Source organism: Trichomycterus rosablanca, chromosome 6 (assembly GCF_030014385.1).
Source record: "Trichomycterus rosablanca isolate fTriRos1 chromosome 6, fTriRos1.hap1, whole genome shotgun sequence".
Classification (NCBI taxonomy): Eukaryota; Metazoa; Chordata; class Actinopteri; order Siluriformes; family Trichomycteridae; genus Trichomycterus; species Trichomycterus rosablanca.
The window spans coordinates 37,911,543-37,931,970 of NC_085993.1; the positions used below are offsets into that span (position 1 = coordinate 37,911,543).

General features: G+C 38.8%; 1 protein-coding gene across 1 annotated transcript; it reads left to right on the forward strand.

Annotated features, from left to right (window-relative positions):
* Nucleotides 1-448: 448 nt before the first annotated feature.
* On the forward strand, nucleotides 449-18,231 carry LOC134317302 (uncharacterized). Its single transcript, XM_062998118.1, has 10 exons — nucleotides 449-517; nucleotides 6,983-7,078; nucleotides 7,519-7,639; nucleotides 8,750-8,846; nucleotides 10,563-10,662; nucleotides 11,218-11,351; nucleotides 12,804-12,978; nucleotides 13,366-13,471; nucleotides 16,959-17,037; nucleotides 17,475-18,231. Exons 2-10 carry the CDS (start codon nucleotides 7,006-7,008, stop codon nucleotides 18,165-18,167), a joined length of 1,578 nt encoding a protein of 525 aa, XP_062854188.1. The 5' UTR covers nucleotides 449-517; nucleotides 6,983-7,005; the 3' UTR covers nucleotides 18,168-18,231.
* The last annotated feature ends 2,197 nt before the right edge of the window (nucleotides 18,232-20,428 follow it).

Below are 20,428 nucleotides of genomic sequence, written 5' to 3' on the forward strand. Positions count from 1 at the left end.
GTGTGTGTGTGTGTGTGTGTGTGTGTGTGTGTGTGTGTGTGTGTGTGTGAGAGAGAGAGAGAGAGAGAGAGAGAGAGAGAGAGGAACAGAAAGGGATTTAGAATTTACAACTACCTCACATGGCCTCAGTAATGGAGTCGCCTATATAGAAAACTGTCTATTACAAAACGTTCTTTATTTTTCTTTATTTCAAGGTTGAACAGATGCTTCATCCAGTCATAAAAGGTGAGTTAATATAAGATTTTCACCTGTCTTGTTGTGTACAATTGATGTAAAATGTTATACATGTACTTGTAAGGGACATGTGACAGTCATCTATGCAAGTCGTTCTTATTTCTGGTTACTGAATGACTGAATCTTTCTTTTACAGCAACTTAAAAACGTATAATTATATAATTATTTAACTTTGAGCCTTGGCCTCCTAATTCCTTGTTTGTTTGTTTTTTATAATTAACAGAACCAGGTAAACAGGTGTGTCAAAAACTGCCTTAACACAGGTCACACTGTTCACAGTCAGGTGAGCTTTATTTAAATTATTTATTTATTACATGACAGGAACGGTAGTTACTGGTTACACAAGATTCATCAGTTACATAATAATTTAATGTCAAACACAGTCATGGACAGTTTTGTATTGTATTTGTAATTCACCTCACTTGCATGTCTTTGTACTATGGGAGGAAACCCATGCAAACTCTATACATACAGGACGCGAACCGCTCCACCTGGGAATCGAACCCAAGCAACAGTGCTACCCACTGAGCCAACGTGCCTTTAAAGGCTTTTTCTCATGAAAAAAGGTCTGAGGTTCATCTGATGAGCAAGAGCTTCTTTTTTGCACTGCAGCCTCTAAGCACATGCTGATGTAAAGCTTGTGTGACTCTGGACAGTGTCACCTGTGTCTGCAGCTTTCTGTTTGTGATGGTGCTTGGACTGCATCTAACCTTCCAAAAACTGCTATCACTTGTGTGTATTTTAAAGAGTTAGAGGTACAAACTCACGTCTGTATGTCCCCTTTCGACTACAAACACTGTTGTGCCATTTAGCACTTGATAATTAGCCACACATGTTTAATAGAGGTCGGGTCTGGGCTTCAGACAGTCCAGTCCAGCACCCACACCCTCCCTACATTCATGACAGGTAGTTACTGGTTACACAAGATTTATGTCAAACACAGTCATGGACAATTTTGTATCTTCAGTTCACCTCACTTGCATGTCTTTGTATTGTGGGAGGAAACCAGAGCTCCTGGAGGAAACCCATGCAGACACGAGGAGAACATGCAAACTCCACACAGAAAGGACCCAGACCGCTTCACCTAGGGATCAAACCCAGGACCTTCTTGCTGTGAGGCGACAGTGCTACCCACCGAGCCACCATGCTGCCGTTTTAGGTCATCATGTTATAAAAAGCGTAGACGGCATCTAGACGGCAATGTACATGTTTCTTATACATCTTAGCATTATGGGGGCCTTTATATATGTGAGTACTATTTATTTTATTACAGTTTATTTCAGGGGACTGGCAAGGACCAGTTCTGCTAAAGGATCCTGTCATAACCCCTACTTAGTAGTGATGGGTCATTCGCAAACAATCCGATTCTATTGAACGGCTTTTTTAAATGAACGAAAGTAATCGAGTCACGCCTCTGGGAGCCGTTGTATATATTTTTGTATTTATATCTTATCAGCTGTAATCCACCCATTATGCTTCGCATCAGTAGAGGGAATCAATTACTCATAATGAGAGCTGTTAATTGTCGAAATTCAAATCAGAAAATACTTAGTATCGCACCCTCCTCCACGTGGAGAGAGAGAGAGAACCATAACCAAGAGAACATGCAGAAAATGAGCAGTGCTAGTAGGATAAGGACAAATAATTGAGAAATAAACTTGTTTGATTATGTTAACTCTGATTCTTTCATGGTGCTTATGTTTTAAAGCAGAAACAGGCACATCTTTGCCTGTGAGAGACTTTTTTCCATTCATGTGTATACTATAGGGTGTGTTCGAAAAGCTAGTGAGCTCTCTACATAGACAGCATTTTACGTCATCCTATGCGCGCTCCCGAGAATGATGCTGTTTGAAATCCTAGATGCCTTAATATGCTGTCTAGTTAGGCATCTTAAAATTTCAATGTTATTTTGACTCAAAAACGAGTGAGCATCGGAAGTGTCCTTAGTGATCAAGGCAATCCCAGCATTCAGTGCGGTAGCTCTTCTCTCACAGAGAAATACAAATAACATGGCTGGAGTTATTTTCTAATGTAAAGAAATTAATATTGATTTTTAACTTGTATAAACTTGCACAAGTGTATTTATTTGCAAGTTGGGGCTTGTCAGCGAATTTAACCGTTTTCACTACACAAAGGGAGATGTTTGTTGACATGCTAGCACGCTGTGCCACCCCATCCCATTGGTTTGAATGGCAAGATGCTAACTGTGTAAGCAAGCCGATGGAATCGCTGTCTAAGTAGCGCGTTCGAATAACCTGCCTCAAAAGTCAATGACTTATTAGAATCCTCTCTACTGAGGCAGCTGCCTGTGTAGACAGTAAGACAGCAAGGCAGCTCTTTTTCGAACACACCCTATATGGCCTGTCAATTCGTATACTTTTTAAATAAAAATTTTTTTTCTCATTTAAGTGTTGTTTGCATTAGCCCTACATTTAAGGCTAGGTGTTCATCATTGATATTAATATCGGGGCTGTCTTATAGTTTACCCTCCCGCTGCCTGAAAAAAAAAAAAGAACGAAGAGCCATTTATTTGAATGGCTCTTTAAAAGGAACGGAGACAAAAGATTCGGCTCCCTTCAAAGAGCCATAATTCCCATTACTACTACATAGCTTCCTGACAGAGGTTGCCAGGTTTTTATTTAAAATCTCCTGGTATTATTTTAAGTCTATGATGCCATATACATATGTTAACATGATTAAGACTAACATGGTTGCAGAGTCTTTAAAAGAGAAACCACCCCAAAATTAATATTTTTTCACCTTAATAATCACCTTAATATTATGTACCTTTAGTACCATGTACCCTTAATTCTATGTACCCTCTATACTGTGTACACTCAATGATTTGAACCTTGGCAGTAGGTGAATTGGCAGCTCTAATTGCAAGTTGCCTCATGATGTGAGTGTGTGATTCATGCCCAATGTTTCTAGATGGCATCAGACTTACAGCAGAATCAGAAAGTATTCAGACCTATTGACCTTTTGCACACTTTGTGTTGAATACGCAGGTTCCACCCAAATGCCACCCAAAAAGACTGTGTGCAATGCCATTGTTAATAAACTCCAGTGGACAGGGTGTTTATCTATTGCAGGGCATCACTCACACATTCATTCATTCACTCACTCACTTAATTACACCTAGAAATAATTAGGAACAGATGAACCACTGTGCTGTCAACATTTTAAAAAATACACAGATGGGCATGTGAAGACATCGGCAGGCTCCTGCATAGAGAGTAACATGCACAGATAAACATGTAATCCTTTGTCGCCTGTGCTGGCAAAGGATTACCCCATCTAGCCTTTCTTCCTTCAGACATGGCCAACTGTGTCTGTAAAGAGCCCATCTAGGCTAGTAACGATTCCCAGACTCAACCCAGTTCTGAGCAGAGGTTTGCTAGCACAATTAATATCCCAAGTGATTGATATTTTTTGATATACTGTGTCCACAAATATTGTAATGCAAAAATTATTTGTACTGTAATTACTGCTGTTACTATCTGGACACCTGATTATGAGCTTGTTGGATATCCCACATCAAAAACAAATGGTATTAAAATAAAGTGACATAACAACAGCCGCTCTTCTGAGACCTTGAAGTATGTCTGTAGGAATTTGTGCCTATTTAGTCAAAGGGGCATTTGTATAACTGTGAAAGCCTCAATTGATGTTCCAGTTAATTTCAAAGCTGTTCAGTGGGGCGGAGGTCAGGGCTCTGTGCAGAGCACTGGAGTTTCTTTAATAAATCAAGCTTTTCTTCATATCTGTATAGACTTTGCTTTGTGCAGTTCAGGGCCTTCCCTAAACTGTCGCAGCAAAGTTAGAAGCTTATAATTTCCTTTATATAATTAATTTATTATACCCAGACATCCCAAGTCTCCCAGAAGTTCCGGGAGTCTCCCGCATATACATAGCAGCTCCCTGATGCCCGCAAGTCAGATAAAATTTCCCGGGATCTAGAACGAGCGGCCAAGAGCGACACACACACACGCACATGCAGGCGACACAGACGACACAGACTTTTTTCCCCGATCACGTATTAAATCCGATATCTGATATACAATCTAGCGCACTGTGTAGGGAACATAAATCAGTTGTCTAATATACTGTCTAGTGCACTATGTAGTGAACATGAATGCGTTATCTGATATACAATTTAGTGCACTATGTAGGGAACATAATTATGTAATACACTATCTAGTGCACTATGTAAGGAACACAAATCATCATCTAGTTATACTTTCTAGTGCACTATGTAGGGAACATAAATCCGTGATCTGATATACAATCTAGCGCACTGTGTAGGGAACATAAACCAATTGTCTAATTCACTATCTAGTGCACTACGTAGGGAACATAAATTCAAATCTAAAATACTATCTAGTGCACTATGTAGGGAACATAAATCCGTTATCTGATATACAATTTAGTGCACTTTGTAGGGAACCTAAATCCGTTAACTAAAACGCTACCTAAAGCATTATGTAAGACACATAAGTCTATTATCTAGTACACTATCTAGTGCACTAAGTAAGGAACATAAATTCTTTTCTAATATACAATCTAGTGCACTATGTAGGAAACATAAATCTATTATCTTTCACACTATCTAGTGCACTATGTAGTATGTGTTTGTGATGCGAAGTTAGCTTGGGGGGGGGGGGGGGGGGGTCTTGGGGGGGTCAGGGTCGAGGTCCGAGTCCGGGGGTACCTCCCTGAAATGAGTTTTTGCAACTTGGGATGTCTGTATACCCATTAGCAATTGTTGTGGCTGAAACACATGAAATAAACAAGAGATGTAGTGAAGGGGTGCCAATACACCCTAAAACACTTTAAACTAACTAGTGATTTGAGGCTTAATGCATCCGGTTAAAAAATACACTTCTTTTTGATAAGAAAAAGATAAGCAGTATATGTGTGACATTCAGCACATTCTACTCTCACTTTGTGGGTGGATATTTATGTTCTCATTGTGGTTTCAGTATTTTCCACACAGGATGCTGTGACCTCTTTGCTAATAAAAAAGACTGATGTGTGACAGCAGATTGTAAAAAAAGCTAAACAGGGAGCAAATAAAACATAGCCACAGTTGTGCAGTAAGGTTTGTCCTCTAGAAAGCAAATTTACAGTGTATCACAAAAGTGAGTACACCCCTCACATTTCTGCAAATATTTCATTATATCTTTTCATGGGACAACACTATAGACATGAAACTTGGATATAACTTAGAGTAGTCAGTGTACAGCTTGTATAGCAGTGTAGATTTACTGTCTTCTGAAAATAACTCAACACACAGCCATTAATTAAAAAATAGACACATGAGTGCTGCCAGCATTGCTGCAGAGGTTGAAGACGTGGGAGGTCAGCCTGTCAGTGCTCAGACCATACGCCGCACACTGCATCAACTCGGTCTGCATGGTCGTCATCCCAGAAGGAAGCTGACGCACAAGAAAGCCCGCAAACAGTTTGCTGAAGACAAGCAGTCCAAGAACATGGATTACTGGAATGCCCTGTTGTCTGATGAGACCAAGATAAACTTGTTTGGCTCAGATGGTGTCCAGCATGTGTGGCGGCGCCCTGGTGAGAAGTACCAAGACAACTGTATCATTTACATTTACATTTTCAGCATTTAGCAGACGCTTTTATCCAAAGCGACTTACACAGTGAGCAATTGAGGGTTAAGGGTCTTGCTCAGGGACCCAACAGTGGCAACTTTTTTTTTTGTGGTGGCAGGGCTTGAACCGGCAACCTTCTGTTTACTAGTTCAGTACCTTAACCACTGAGCTATCACTGAGCTATGTAGGCCCTTGCCTACAGTCAAGCATGGTGGTGGTAGCATCATGGTCTTGGGCTGCATGAGTGTTGCCGGCACTGGGGAGCTACAGTTCATTGAGGGAAACATGAATTCCAACATGTACTGTGACATTCTGAAACAGAGCATGATCCCCTCCCTTCGAAAACTGGGCCTCATGGCAGTTTTCCAACAGGATAACGACCCCAAACACAACCTCCAAGATGACAACTGCCTTGCTGAGGAAGCTGAAGGTAAAGGTGATGGACTAAACCCAATTGAGCACCTGTGGCGCATCCATCCACCAGCTCCGTGATGTCATCATGGAGGAGTGGAAGAGGATTCCAGTAGCAACCTGTGCAGCTCTGGTGAATTCCATGCCCAGGAGGGTTAAGGCAGTGCTGGATAATAATGGCGGTCACACAAAATATTGACACTTTGGGCACAATTTGGACATGTTCACTGTGGGGTGTACTCACTTATGTTGCCAGCTATTTAGACATTAATGGCTGTGTGTTGAGTTATTTTCAGAAGACAGTAAATCTACACTGCTATACAAGCTGTACACTGACTACTCTAAGTTATATCCAAGTTTTATTTCTATAGTGTTGTCCCATGAAAAGATATAATGAAATATTTGCAGAAATGTGAGGGGTGTACTCACTTTTGTGATACACTGTACCAAGCGTAAAATGTCTGGACATCTGACCACGAGCTTGTTGGCTATCTACGACTTTAGATGTTGGCTTTTTATCCTAAAGGCTTTTTCCAAACTGTTGCCAGAAAGCTGGAAGCACAGAATTTATTTCATACACCTGATAGCAAAGTGTCTGACTAATACTGAACTCATTAATTAGGAGGGGTGTCCACATATGTCTGGTCATGTAGAATATCATGGATGATATGTTTAACTAATATGAAAAGCTCATAAACTCTGCTCTCTGTTCTCTGGATTAGGTGACCTGCCTCCAGTATTTAGGATGAAGAGGAATTTGCTGATTGGTCAGGTTTTGCTGCTGGTGATGATGTCATTTATATCTTCAACCAATGCCAGTAAGGACTGCACTAAAGATTTTTGTTTGTTCGCCCATAGAAATGCTATAGGTTCTGTTAATCTCTAACCAGGATTTGGCCTCTAATCTTCCAAATATAAACACTGATAGGTGGACAGGTCTTCATTAGCTAGCTGGAGCATTGCATTATTGGAGTTGTAGTTTTAATCAATGCATAACTTTAGTAGAACCAAATATGTGAAATTCCTTGGCTTTGTTAGGACACTTGATTAATTAATTATACAAGAACTGTTTGAACAGGCACAATATATAGTCTGAATAAAACAAACCATCATTTCAAGTCTTCATCCCTATATAAGGTCCTACTTTATTTCTTTTCTTTTGCTTGATTTTGACCTGATATTTGCTTTTACATACTCAAGTTCTATTCTTTTATTAGTAAGGCACTTTGCTAATCTGAATGCGAATTGCTGTGTGTAGGACTGTTGTGCTACAGCGACTTATTGGACATCATAATATGTGAATGGAACAGAACAGCAGCGGAGGAGAGGTTTCACATAGCACCAACCACCAACTGCTCACTTCACGCCGAATTCAATGAGTACTGTATCATTTACGAGCAAAACACAAACAGCCTGACTCAATTGTGTCATTTTCGTCACTGGTCTAACACTATGTGCAGATAGTCGCTTTAAATATCATCAGACATACAGAAGTGTGGCAGGTTAAAGGCAAAACCATAAATACATTAATTAAAATAATTGCAGTTGATGTCACTGGTCTATTTAGAGGGAAAGGCCACTACAAATCAATGCAAAGTTATCATGAGTGAATGGTTTATTTATGGTCAAAATAACGTAAACTTTTTTATTTTTTATTTACATTTTCCCCGCCAATTTTTATCTCCCAGTCTAGTCATGTCCAATTACTCTGAATGCGTCCTCTATACTGATTCGACCCTTCACCACTGACTGAGGATGCCTCTCAACTGACTTGTGCCCCCTCCGGTACACACAGTCAGTACAGATAGTGCATTTTTTACCTGCACGAGTCGAGTTCATACACTTGACAGGCACTGTGCATGGAAGGCCACACCCCCATCAGCATTATTCCTCAGCCCTGTGCAGGCGCCATCAGTCAGCCAGCAGGGGCCGCAGTCGCATCAGTTATGAGGACCTACGGTCCGATTTTCTTACCTGGACAACCCTAAACAACAGCCAATCGTTGTTCATACAGCCTCCCAGCCTAGTTGGAAAGGCAAAGCTGAGATTCGATACGATGTATTCGAAACCCCAACTCTGGTGAGCTAGCGTACTTTACCGCTGCGCCACCTGAGCGGCTAAAATAACGTAAACCTTATGATATTCCCCAGTAAATATCTACATTTTGGGCCAACATGTTAGACAGAGCTGTTGCGCTCATAATTAAAATAACAATTAAAGGGGGAAATTGACAAATCGTGCAGCATTTTTTATAGGAAAACAAATAAATAAAAGTAAATGTAATAAGTTAAAAATTATTAAATAATAATGATACAATTTCTGAAACTCTTTGGAACACCAATGACAGCACATTATCCTTAAACCTACCAAATTGCTTATTGTAGTATTCAATGTTACCCACATGGTGTGACACCAGTGACTGTGACACCAGGATTATCAAAAATTGTTGCTAAAACACCAATGTAATTATGCTTCATCTTGCATTACAGCTATAAAGAATATCCTCAAATTCGTCAAAGTGACTTTGTTCCTGTTGGAAACTCACAGATCAAATTACAGGAAGCGACACTTACGTTTTTGAATAAGGTGAGAAAATAATTCATGCTTTGGTGTGTGTGTTAATAGTGAAAGTACTGAAATTTATATTTGCTTGTCACTGTGGTAGTATTCTTTACGTTGCTTATAAACACCGATCAGCCATAACATTAAAACCACCTCCTTGTTGCTACACACACTGTCCATTTTATCAGCTCCACTTACCATATAGAAGCACTTTACTGCTCTACAATTACTGACTGAAGTCTATCTGTTTCTCTACATACCTTTTTAACCTGCGTTCACCCTGTTCTTCAATGGTCAGGACCCCTACAGGACCACCACAGAGCAGGTATTATTTAGGTGGTGGATCATTCTCAGTGGATCAACTGCACTGACGATGACATGATGGTGGTGTGTTAGTGTGTGTTGTGCTGGTATGAGTAAATCAGACACAGCAGCAATGCTGGAGTTTTTAAATATTGTGTCCACTCACTGTCCACTCTATTAGACACTCCTACCTAGTTGGTCCACCTTGTAGATGTAAAGTCAGAGATGATCGCTCATCTATTGCTGCTGTTTGAGTTGGTCATCTTTGAGATCTTCATCAGTGGTCACAAGACGCTGCCCACGGGGTGCTGTTGGCTGGATATATTTTTGGTTGGTGAACTATTCTCAGTCCAGCAGTGACAGTGAGGTGTTTAAAAACTCCATCAGCATTGATGTGTCTTATTCACTCATACCAGCACAACACACACTAACACACCACCACCATGTCAGTGTCACTGCAGTGCTGAAATTGACCCACCACCCAAATAATACCTACTCTGTGGTAGTCCTGGGAGAGTCCTGACTATTGAAGAACAGCATGAAAGGGGGCTAACAAAGCATGTAGAGAAACAGATGGACTACAATCAGTAATTGTATAACTACCAAACACTTCTAGATGGTAAGTGGAGCTGATAAAATGGACAGTGAGAGACAAGGAGGTGGCTTTAATGTTATGGCTGATCGGTGTATATTTGCTTGCCACTGTGGTGGTAATCTTGAAGGTGCATATTCAAATAGATCATATAAGTCTGTAATTGGACACAGCATGCCTCGCTATGTTCTCTAAAAAAAGGATAAAAAGAGGAAACTGATTAAATCTGGCAGCAGCTACAAAAGGGAAGAGACAGAGCAGAACAGCCTCTCCACCTACTGACACCACTTATCAAGCATAGATTTCTGTGTGCAGTCCACTAATAGGAATGCTGTCAAACCTCCCCTGGAGGCAGCTCATGTTCAAAGCAGTTTCTATGGTGCGGCAAAAAGGACCAAAGCCAAAATTAGTGCCGCATGGCTGACTGAGTACCCCATGAATAAGATAAAAGTATGCCTACATACATGCAGGCAGCAAACCAGGGCCAGTTCAAGCCCAGCATGACAGCATCAGTGAGAGATGAAGGGTAGGTAAACAGAGAAGCCTGCAAAGATCTGGCAATGAGGCCAGGATTTAAAGGGACTCTTCCAGCTAAAGCAAAATGAATGCTTAATGAAGTGCAGAGACTGACTATTAAAAGAACCGGCACTGTCAGTCTTGTTTGTCTTCATTCACCAATTAGTGGCATGGCAGGTGGGCATGATACTGCAATCCATATTTCACTACAGACATACTAAGATACCAACCCAGTAATAAGCAGATGTACATTTCCGTATTTCTACCCTTGAACACTGTGGTTATGTTATAATAACTAATTATAATCTAATTTAATCTGACCACTTTAGACTTTAAGTTATGGTTCCCCAAGTCTACCACTGAAAGTGTTTTGTGGAAACATGACTAAGCCAGTGCAGGAGGACCCAAAATATTATCCAATGAAGAATGGTAAGGAATTTTACTATAATTAAACTAGACTATGCAATGTTGATAGATAAACACAGTAGATTGATTGATTAATTGATTGATTTTTTAATAAGAGATTGTCCAAAAACTAGAAACTACAATAAATCACATTGTTTTTATTTTAATTTTACTTTCATTTATTCTGATATACCATTTATATATACAGATACATTATATATATATATATATATATATATATATATATATATATATATATATAAATATATATATACTGGGGCACATGAGCTCCTAGTTACGCCACTGCTTGTTTGTGTTTATTGCCTTCTCATAATCTGTACTTCTCTTCTCTAAAATTTAAAGCATTCATTTTTGTTCAATGCCCACTTAAATACTGACAACAGCTGATTCACAAAAAAACCCAAACACAATGAGGTTAAAAGTAATCTAACAATTATAATAGCTATTAATATCACTTTTCATTTTATTTTAAGAAATTGTACACTTTCTTATTGTGTGTGTGTGTGTGTGTGTGTGGGTGTGTGTGTGTGTGTGTGTGTGTGTGTGTGTGTTTGATAGTTAAGTTGTATCCACCTAGTAAGCCATTGGTTGAGAAAGAAAATGTTACCTGGGAAATTGGCTCTCCTTTTCCAGAGTACATCAAGAAGTATTTGTTTGAGGTGCAATGGAGAAAGCTGGTGGACAACTGGGAGGTAAGCCTGTGTACCCATCAAGCAGTAGTAGTAATAGGGTGATGTAATAATAACATTACTACTGGGTCAGTAGTAGTAGTAGTTATATGGTACCAATAATTCTGGAGGTGGTTGTAATAAATATATATATATTTATATTAATATATTAAAGTATATTTTAAATAATTTTTGTATAATAAAATAAGTGCTTGGGTGGCACAATGGTAAAATACACTAGCCCACCGCTCTCGAGTTTGAATCTCAGCTGTGCTGTCAGCCGACCAGATGCCTATGCAGACACTTGATAGGCTGTATGTCTGTAAGAGTCAGGACAATTATTGAACAGAAAATGCAATAACAGAAAATTTTAAAAAATATATAATAAAATAAATATATATAAAATAGTACTACAATAATATATAGAGCAGCATTGCTCTGAGTAGTGGTGATATTGGTAGCACCATAATTGCAAGTGGAAACAGTGTAGGTAAAAAGTAGTAGAAGTAGACAGTAGTACAAGACACACTAACAAATTCCCTAAGCTAAATGCTAATCTAAACACACATGAACAATGCTAACGCTAAACATGAACCCTATGTTATGAGCATTGTCCCTGAAACAAGGTGCAGCTGTGGATAATTGGCTGTGGACCAATCATCATAAGGGGGTGTTGACTTGACCACCTAAACAAACCACCTCTAACATGTGCTCCTGAAGAGAAAGGGGCGTGGTACATAAACATGGCTCCAGGGGCACAAAGAGGCTTGATTCGTGACAAATTATTAAAAGTAAAAGTTATCATTATTATTATTATTATTTCAATACTAATAATGATTAACTACATCCTTGCAAAGTACAATGCATTTGTTTGAAGTACTCCCAAGACCATGTGGTCATTAAAAAATGTATGGTATGGTGTCGTTTGAGAGATCGAAGGACACTAGCATTTATTGTTGATTTTGTCTTTCCCTTCACTCACAAGGTTTCTCTGATGGACTTTATCGTAAAATATTTATTTTTTGCAATCCTGCATTGAGAAATATTGTTCTTAAACTAAAGCTTTTTTTTGGCATGGCCTTTCTTATTATTTAATTCAAAAAACTTATTTGGGAAATTCAATCAAAATCATTAAATTAAGAAATCTTGTGTTTTGTGTTGTTTTCAATTAAATAACAACCTATTGGAGTTTAGAGTTTTCATTGGTGATTTTGCCAGTTCTTTTCTCTATTGCAGGATTTTACCTGGTACTGAAGTCTGTGTTTACATTTACATTTGATCCATTTAGCAGATGCTTTTATCCAAAGTAACTTACAATTATGACTGAATATAATGTGAGCAATTGAGGGTTAAGGGCCTTGCTCAGGGGCCCAACAGTGACAACTTGGCAGTTAAGGCTTAAACCAGCAACCTTCTGATTACTAGTCCAGTACCTTAAGCTGAGCTACAACTGTCCCTCTTTTTGTGTGTCCATAGGTTAAGAAAAGGTTGCTGGTACAGGAGAAACGCTGGGAGTTACCCATTGAGAGCCTTACCTCAGGGAGCACCTATGAGATCAGAGTTCGATCCACTGCCTTCAACAATCAAAAGTTCTGGAGCGAGTGGAGTCCCATCACGCGGTTTACACTGGATTCACCTTCTGCTTCACTTGGTAGGTACTGAACACCAAGACACTTTGGTTTGATGGATTTGTTTTAATGTATCTAACTAAAAGCTTTGTGTTGACTTTGAAACAATAACCAACAAACTGCTGTACAGAAAAAAGAAAAATCTAATTAAACAGATCTTTCACGCACATGCCAAACATGCCTAACTCCACACAGGCAATGATTGAACCCAAGTAATTAGAGTTGTTTGGCATTTCTATTCTTTCCTTAGTGTTGTTTTTCTTTTAGCAATGTCTTTTACTTCAAATTTGTACTTTGTTTTACTTAGATTTTTAATTTTAGTTTGTTTTTTTTAACTTAATTGTTAAGTTAATTGCATAATCTCTTTTCTTACCTTCATTGTTTTATTTATTTATTTATTTTATTAAAAGATCCCAAAGACCTGTTATTTGGAATCACTGGTATGACGAGCATTGCAGTATTCATAGCAGCTATAATCATCATACTAGTTTTCCTCTGCATCCGTCACTATAAAAGGTGAGTAGTGTCCATGATCCATGATTATATACCAGTAAATCAATATACAGTGGTATAAAAAAATGCCCTTTTGCCAAGTACTCATAAACATAAAACTTATAACATTAAAGCTGTCACATTAATGTTACTACAGGAACACTGTTGTGCATGGTTTGAGGAAATTACAGAAAAGCTAAGATAAAGAAAAAGAAAACTTCACCAAACCACATTTACCCCTTTTCCACCGACACGGATCTGGCTCCTTTCTAGTGTGCAAACTTGATTTTAAACCGGTTCTGCGTGTTTCCACTGAAAAAAAAGAAGTTCCAGACAGCAAACTTGCGTCCTAACCTGGCACCACAGAATACTTGGTTTTTCAGCACGAACCGTGCCTTCATCTGTGGGCATTAGAGCTGGCCAGTTCCTGAATCACCTGGGTTAATGATTCGAATCTTTGTACTGAATCGGGAATCACGAGTCCGAAATCTCAATTAACCCGGATCCTACGAGTCAGGTGAGCAGGCTCACTGGAAACCCTGCAGACTCAGATGATTTGGCTGAACCGACTTCACTCCAGTCTGTGAATCTAAGTAACAAGTTAAATATTTCAATAAACAAGTGGTTAAACTTACTGGTGTTCGTTATGTGGTTGATTTTATGCACATTTTATACACGCTATTATTAGTAGTAGTAGTGGTATAGATTAGTAATGCAGCATATTTTCTTGTAAGCAAAACAACAACAAAATATAGTTTTATTATTATTAAAATGCAAATGCTTACAGGCTACTTTAGTACTGTACAACTTAAGGAGTATCATAGCCCCCATGGTAATTTTAAACCCTTGACCCATTAATATACCCATCTGATTGGTAGGTGAGTCCACCCCCCTCTCCCGCATGATCAAGGTTTCACTTAGAAAAAAGTGTCAACTTGTCACTGACAAGAGAAGTGTGAGGGGCCAAGAGAATTAAGAGAGAAGGATTTATTTACAGAAGATGAGTGCACGGAAGACAAGTGATATTTGGATGCATTTTCATGCAGTAAATCAATCGCAATCAGAATGTCAGTACAAGTGACTCAAGTGACTCTATTGACCCAAGTGAACCGGATCACATTACTGAGTGACTCAGATTAACCCGAGTCCATAAAATGAACCGAATTTAACACCACTACTGGGCATGTCACAGTGTGGAGGTTTGGGTGCTTTCATAAACTTCCATCTTTTAAAGATAACCTGATTAAATTTTAATACAGTTTGCCGCTGATATTCGCTGATATTTTTAAAGAGATGAACTGTGTGATATGACGTGGTAAAAGTGACCCTGACAATACGAAAAATGCTTAACGTGAAAAATAAAGCTTAACATGGCTTGTTGTACTAGAACAATGGCCGATGAATTTGAGCAGTACAGAGCGCATATAAGCAGTAATAATGGAGAGAAATTTAGTGTTTCTGTGTCGTACTTGTAGTACATTAAGCCACATTACGTTTTTTTTACGTAAAGCATTTCTGACTCTCCCGAAGCAGTTTTTCAGAACCCCGAGCCGCAAAAACACCACACATGAAGTTAATACATGTGGAGCTTTTAGAGTGGATTTGATGGTTATTTCACACAAATGGTTGTTCGTGTCATGGAACTTTAGTGATGTTTTATCGCTCAAGCCGAGCACTGAGCAAATCGGCTATTTGCGCAGAGAGCGAAGCGCAAAACACTTCTCACGTCAATGAACTAAAGAAAACAACAACTGTGACAAACACGTCTACGTCTTCTTATCACCAATAGTTGAGCAATGCTTTTTGCATAAAAATGAACATCTGTAACAACAGCACAAATGCTCGCACATAATCTATACGCTCCACCATCATAATAATACTCTTTACTTTCTTTATGTAACACCCACCGTTGATGAAGCAGGCTTGGTTCCCAAAAACTGGTGGAAACGCGGGTCGGTTCTCTAACTAAAAACCTGAACAGAACCGGTTCAAGAACCCGAGCTCTTTTGGTGGAAAAGCGCTAATTGAGAGCCATTATCTCTAAATAGGGGGAAATAGAAGAGTGGTAAATCCTCCCTTGTTTGCCTGCTCTCTCTCAAAACTTAGCAACAACTCATGCAGCAATTTACAAAAGATTGCAGAGCTTAGTGACAAATCAGTCAAAATGTTTTTAAAACTGTTGATGTATCTAGCTAGACTCAGTGCTGGTAAATCTACAGTACAGATAAGACTAAGAAGCAATACATTCATGTCAGGGGAGCAAAAAAGAAACTACTGCTAACACAGAGAACCATTATTGCTTGGAAGTAGATTTTTTAAGCAATTGTCTTATTTAGCCTGGAAAAGCATAGCTTGTATTAGTAAAAATGTCCTACCAATACGGTGGTTAAATTATGGTTTTGCAGGGGTGCTTTGCTGCATCAGGACTTTATGAGAAAAGGATGTTTGTTTGTTTGTTTGTTTATTAGGATTTTAACATCATGTTTTGCACTTTGGTTACATTCATGACAGGAACGGTAGTTACTCATTACACAAGGTTTATCAGTTCACGAGGTTATATCTAACACAGTCATGGACAATTTAGTGTCTCCAATTCACCTCACTTGCACGTCTTTGGAGAAAAGAATGAATTCTACTTTTTCTTCTATGAGCTGAAGCAAAGTTGTAACACAAGTACTAAATACAGACTGCAAACTAAGCAAAATATAACAGCAAGATTACATTTAAATGGCTAAAAATAAACAGCACTAACATTCTGCGCGGTCTAGTCAAGGTTCTTACTTGAATGCAAAAGAGAAGTAGTAGTAGACATCTTTTTATACTGTTGTCAGTGACCTTCTAGGACAGAGGAAGATTCCACAGTTAACACAGGAACTGGTCTAAATTAGCTAGAACTGGGGTTTGGAGGTCATACAATGCAACTGACGTACTTCTTATTACGTACACCATGTAGACATCCAGTAAGATTCTATTGTAGCAGTATTCTTGGAATATGACTACTGGCAAAAATGCCCTAAGTAATCTACATTTTCTAAGTAGTAATTCATTGTGTTTATATTTCTAGTGTAAATTAACTTCTTAATTAATTTCTAATTTTAAATTAAATAAGTCTTAGAATGATAAGTGCGCTATGTATCTATAGTGGTTTCAAACCAGTCGGATACATTTTATGAAAAGGCTTATTTGTAGTAAGTAAAAGGTGATGAAACCAGTTATTAGAAGAGTAGTTATCTTGATATAAGTGATATAGTAAGTTTGATATAGGTGTTTAATTACTGTCTCCTAAATAAAGGAACTTGTTGTGTAAGTTTCCTTTGTGTAGGAATAGCATGGTTTTCTTATTAATCTGAGGTGATTCAGCGTTCAAAACATGAAGTAAAATGTACATTGGACAGCAGTATATTGAAGAATTGTACAGTATAATGACATTATTTATGCTAAATTCATGTGTCCATCTGCAAACATTCTGCTAAAACAACTAATATTTTTTCCCTGTTTGTTTGTTTTTTAGTTCTCTAAAGGGTATATTTGTACCCAAACACTCTACATATTTTGATAAGCTGTTTTCTCCCCATCAAGGAGATTTAAAAGTAAGTTGTTTGAATTTCTAAACTTTATAGTCAACTTCTTGGCCTGAGACCACTCACAGACACTCACAGGTGTGTTCAAAAACCTAGGGAGCTATCTTGCTCTCTTAATGCCTACATAGGCATCTGCCTCAGTAGAGAGGATTCTAATAAGTCATGGACTACTTAGGTGTGTTCGAAAACCTAGTGCTCTACATAGACAGCATTTTACGTCATCCAACTCGCTCTCCTCAATCAGGGTGGGGATCGGCATCAGTAGAGAGGAAGCATAATGCAATTGGGTAATTTGATACGCTAAAAGTCGGGAGAAAAAGGGGGAGAAAATGCATAAACAAAAATAATTTAAAAAAGATCAGTGATTTGCACTGTGTATTGGCTTCTATTTCAAAAGAAAAGGATGTCAGACATCAATGTTAATCCTGTCTCCTTCTCCTCCTCAGATGTGCCTGGGTCCTGGGTTGCTGCTTAAGCCTGAAGAGTCCATTTCACCTGTCAAGGTCTACAAAGTCTTTGACTCTGATATACCCTCCAGAAAGTTTGACAAATTTGCTACTTCAAGTGACACCTCCAGTTTTTCCAATTCCACTTACTTTTTGTCCAAGAGCTCCAAATGTCTTGTTACAGATCAGTTGGAGCCATGTTCTTCAGAGAGTCCGTATGGGCCAGCGGGAGGCAATGATAAACAGAAGCAAACTGCTTCAGTCAGTCTTTATAATGAAGAAGAATCAGAGAGTGATGTGAACAGCCCTCTGGAGAAATCATCCTTTGACGAGCAGCTACAGAAGCTCAGACTGGAAGTTCAGAGCCCAGACTCTGGATTTGCTGGCAGCAGCATCGACCATGAAAGCCAGGATGAGTCTGGGAGTGAAGGACTACCCAGTCCGCCTGTGGTAGACAACACTCTGCCCATCGGCCGTGTCCTGCCATGCCCAGTTCCTCAATTAGGGGGATTCCATCACCAGTTGATCCAACCCAAATTGGAGTGGAACTTTTGGAATAACCAAACATCTCCAAATCTGCCCCATAGTATCTTCTCTAGTTTACTGATTGGAAACTCTGACCTTGTGGCTTGCTCTGGGATGTTGGAGCCTTGTAGTGATGACTATACGCCTGTGAAGAAGGTACAGGAATGATCATTAGCACTGATGATCGATTATAGGACAAGTGCAAAGACTGATTTATGTGGTGTTTGCCTTAAGTGGAATAAATTAAATTTCAATATTTAAGCTTCTGCAGTGCTGCTGTGTCTGATCCACTCATACCAGCACAACACACACTAACACACCACCACCATGTCAGTGTCACTGCAGTGCTGAGAATCATCCACCACCTAAATAAAACCTGCTCTGTGGTGGCCCTGTGGTGGTCCTGACCATTGAAGAACAGCATGAAAGGGGGCTAACAAAGCATGCAGAGAAACAGATGGACTACAGTCAGTAATTGTAGAACTACAAAGTGCTTCTATATGGTAAGTGGAGCTGATAAAATGGACAGTGAGTGTAGAAACAAGGAGCTGGTTTTGATGTTATGGCTGATCAGTGTAAATTGAAGCTATAAGGCTAGTTTTTACGCCAATGCTAACTTTTATATACTTGCTTTGTTTAAAAGACTCTTTATTATTATTCAGACACCAGAAATGTGTAACATTAGTTCTTTGTTGCCAAGCCATGTTTGCAATTACATCTAATGTAAAAAAAAAAGCCAGGAAGCCACTTCAAGTTGTTGTTCTGGTAAAATGCCTCTCCAAAAAGTTCTCTCCAGCTGTAGTTTATTGCCCAGTGAGAATAATTGTTGGGGGAAAATTTTCTGCTACATCACTTTATTCAGGTAATCTTTACTAATGCACAAAGCGCTAGTAACATAGTTTTACATTATAACGCTTAAACCTGCATACTGTACTGTGAGCTTCCATAACATTTACAGTGAAGGTTATGGTTGCTAAGCCAATCCTTTCAATATCTATATATGAAAATGTGTTCAAATATTTTATATATATATTAATATTTGCCAGGCGGCACAGTGGCTAAGCGGGTAGCACTGTCGCCTCACAGCAAAAAGGTCCTGGGTTCGATCCCCAGGCAAGGCGGTCCGGGTCCTTTCTGTATGGAGTTTGCATGTTCTCCCCGTGTCTGCGTGGGTTTCCATCGGGAGCTACGGTTTCCTCCCACAGTCCAAAAACATGCAGTCGGGTTAATTGGAGACACTGAATGGGTGTGTATGTGTGTGTGAGTATGTATGTGTGTCTGCCCTGCGATGGACTGACGCCACATCCAGGGTGTTACTGTGTGCCTTGCGCCCATTGAAAAGCTGGGATAGGCTCCAGCACCCAAACCCGCGACTCTGATTGGATAAGCGTTAAGCGATAAGACAGTGACAGTGAGTGAGTGAGTGAATATTTGCCACTCTTGAATGGGGCAGCAGTCTATTACAGTGCTACCGACCAGCCAATTTGTATTAGTGTACCTGTTTACCTATTTTTTTAGCAATCAAGGCTTACTAGTAGGCTGTTCGGCTAGAAGGGAATGTTTATGATTAAAATTCAAATTTTACCTTATTCAGTGTTATTACACAATGTTGGAGGAGCTAAAAAAAAAATCAATGACTACATAAAAAAAACCATTTGTTTATCACAGTGTTGCAAATGTAAAAGTTTGTACATTTTATAACAAAGGAATTTGATTCATTCTATGGGCCCTAGTACTACACGTCACCTAACCCAAATCATGTAATAAAATTAAACCTTTAATGTTGTGATGATGTTTTATGAAGTAATAAAAAGTAAGGCTTTTTTCAATCTCATTTTTAAAAATCACAGTTCTGTAGGTCACTGATAGCTCTGAGTATGGCATGATACCCTTTACTGGCATCTCTACAATATCTGAGCTTACACTGTACAGATGTCTATACAGGTCAATACAGACTGGGACCAAGTCTTTACTTACTACCTGCATTAAGGCATTCTAGGCACAATGGTTGTTAAAAGCACAGTGGGGAGAAAATATTTTTATGTATTTAAGCATGGAAAAAAATGCATTTATGTTTGTATTACTTTTTAAATATTTGTAGGTCTATAGTAACACTGCCAATAGAATACATGAGTATTTATAGGCCTACAAATCTTATATTAACATATTATATAGAAATTATACCAAACTTTGTTTTATTTACTGTTACAATGTCATTTTGTATATATTTAACATTTTAAAGGGTGTATTTGCATTTATGTTGCATTTAAAGTCTACGATTCATATAACATTTTACTTGATATTTGCCTCTGAATCTTGTGCAAAGAATTTTGCTATTTATTTTTGTGCGTCTAAACACCGACAGTCTAAATGTTGAATAGAAAGTTTGCAGTATTTTCCATTAGTGTGATATTGCTGCTTTTTTTACT

What these genes read in the sequence shown, in the direction of transcription:
- LOC134317302 (XM_062998118.1), top strand. Translation starts at nt 7,006, where the DNA reads ATGAAGAGGAATTTGCTGATTGGTCAGGTTTTGCTGCTGGTGATGATG. An exon ending in AGCTGGTGGACAACTGGGAG is followed by an intron (nt 11,352 to 12,803) that starts GTAAGCCTGTGT and finishes GTGTGTCCATAG; the next exon opens with GTTAAGAAAAGGTTGCTGGT. An exon ending in CCCATCAAGGAGATTTAAAA is followed by an intron (nt 17,038 to 17,474) that starts GTAAGTTGTTTG and finishes TCTCCTCCTCAG; the next exon opens with ATGTGCCTGGGTCCTGGGTT.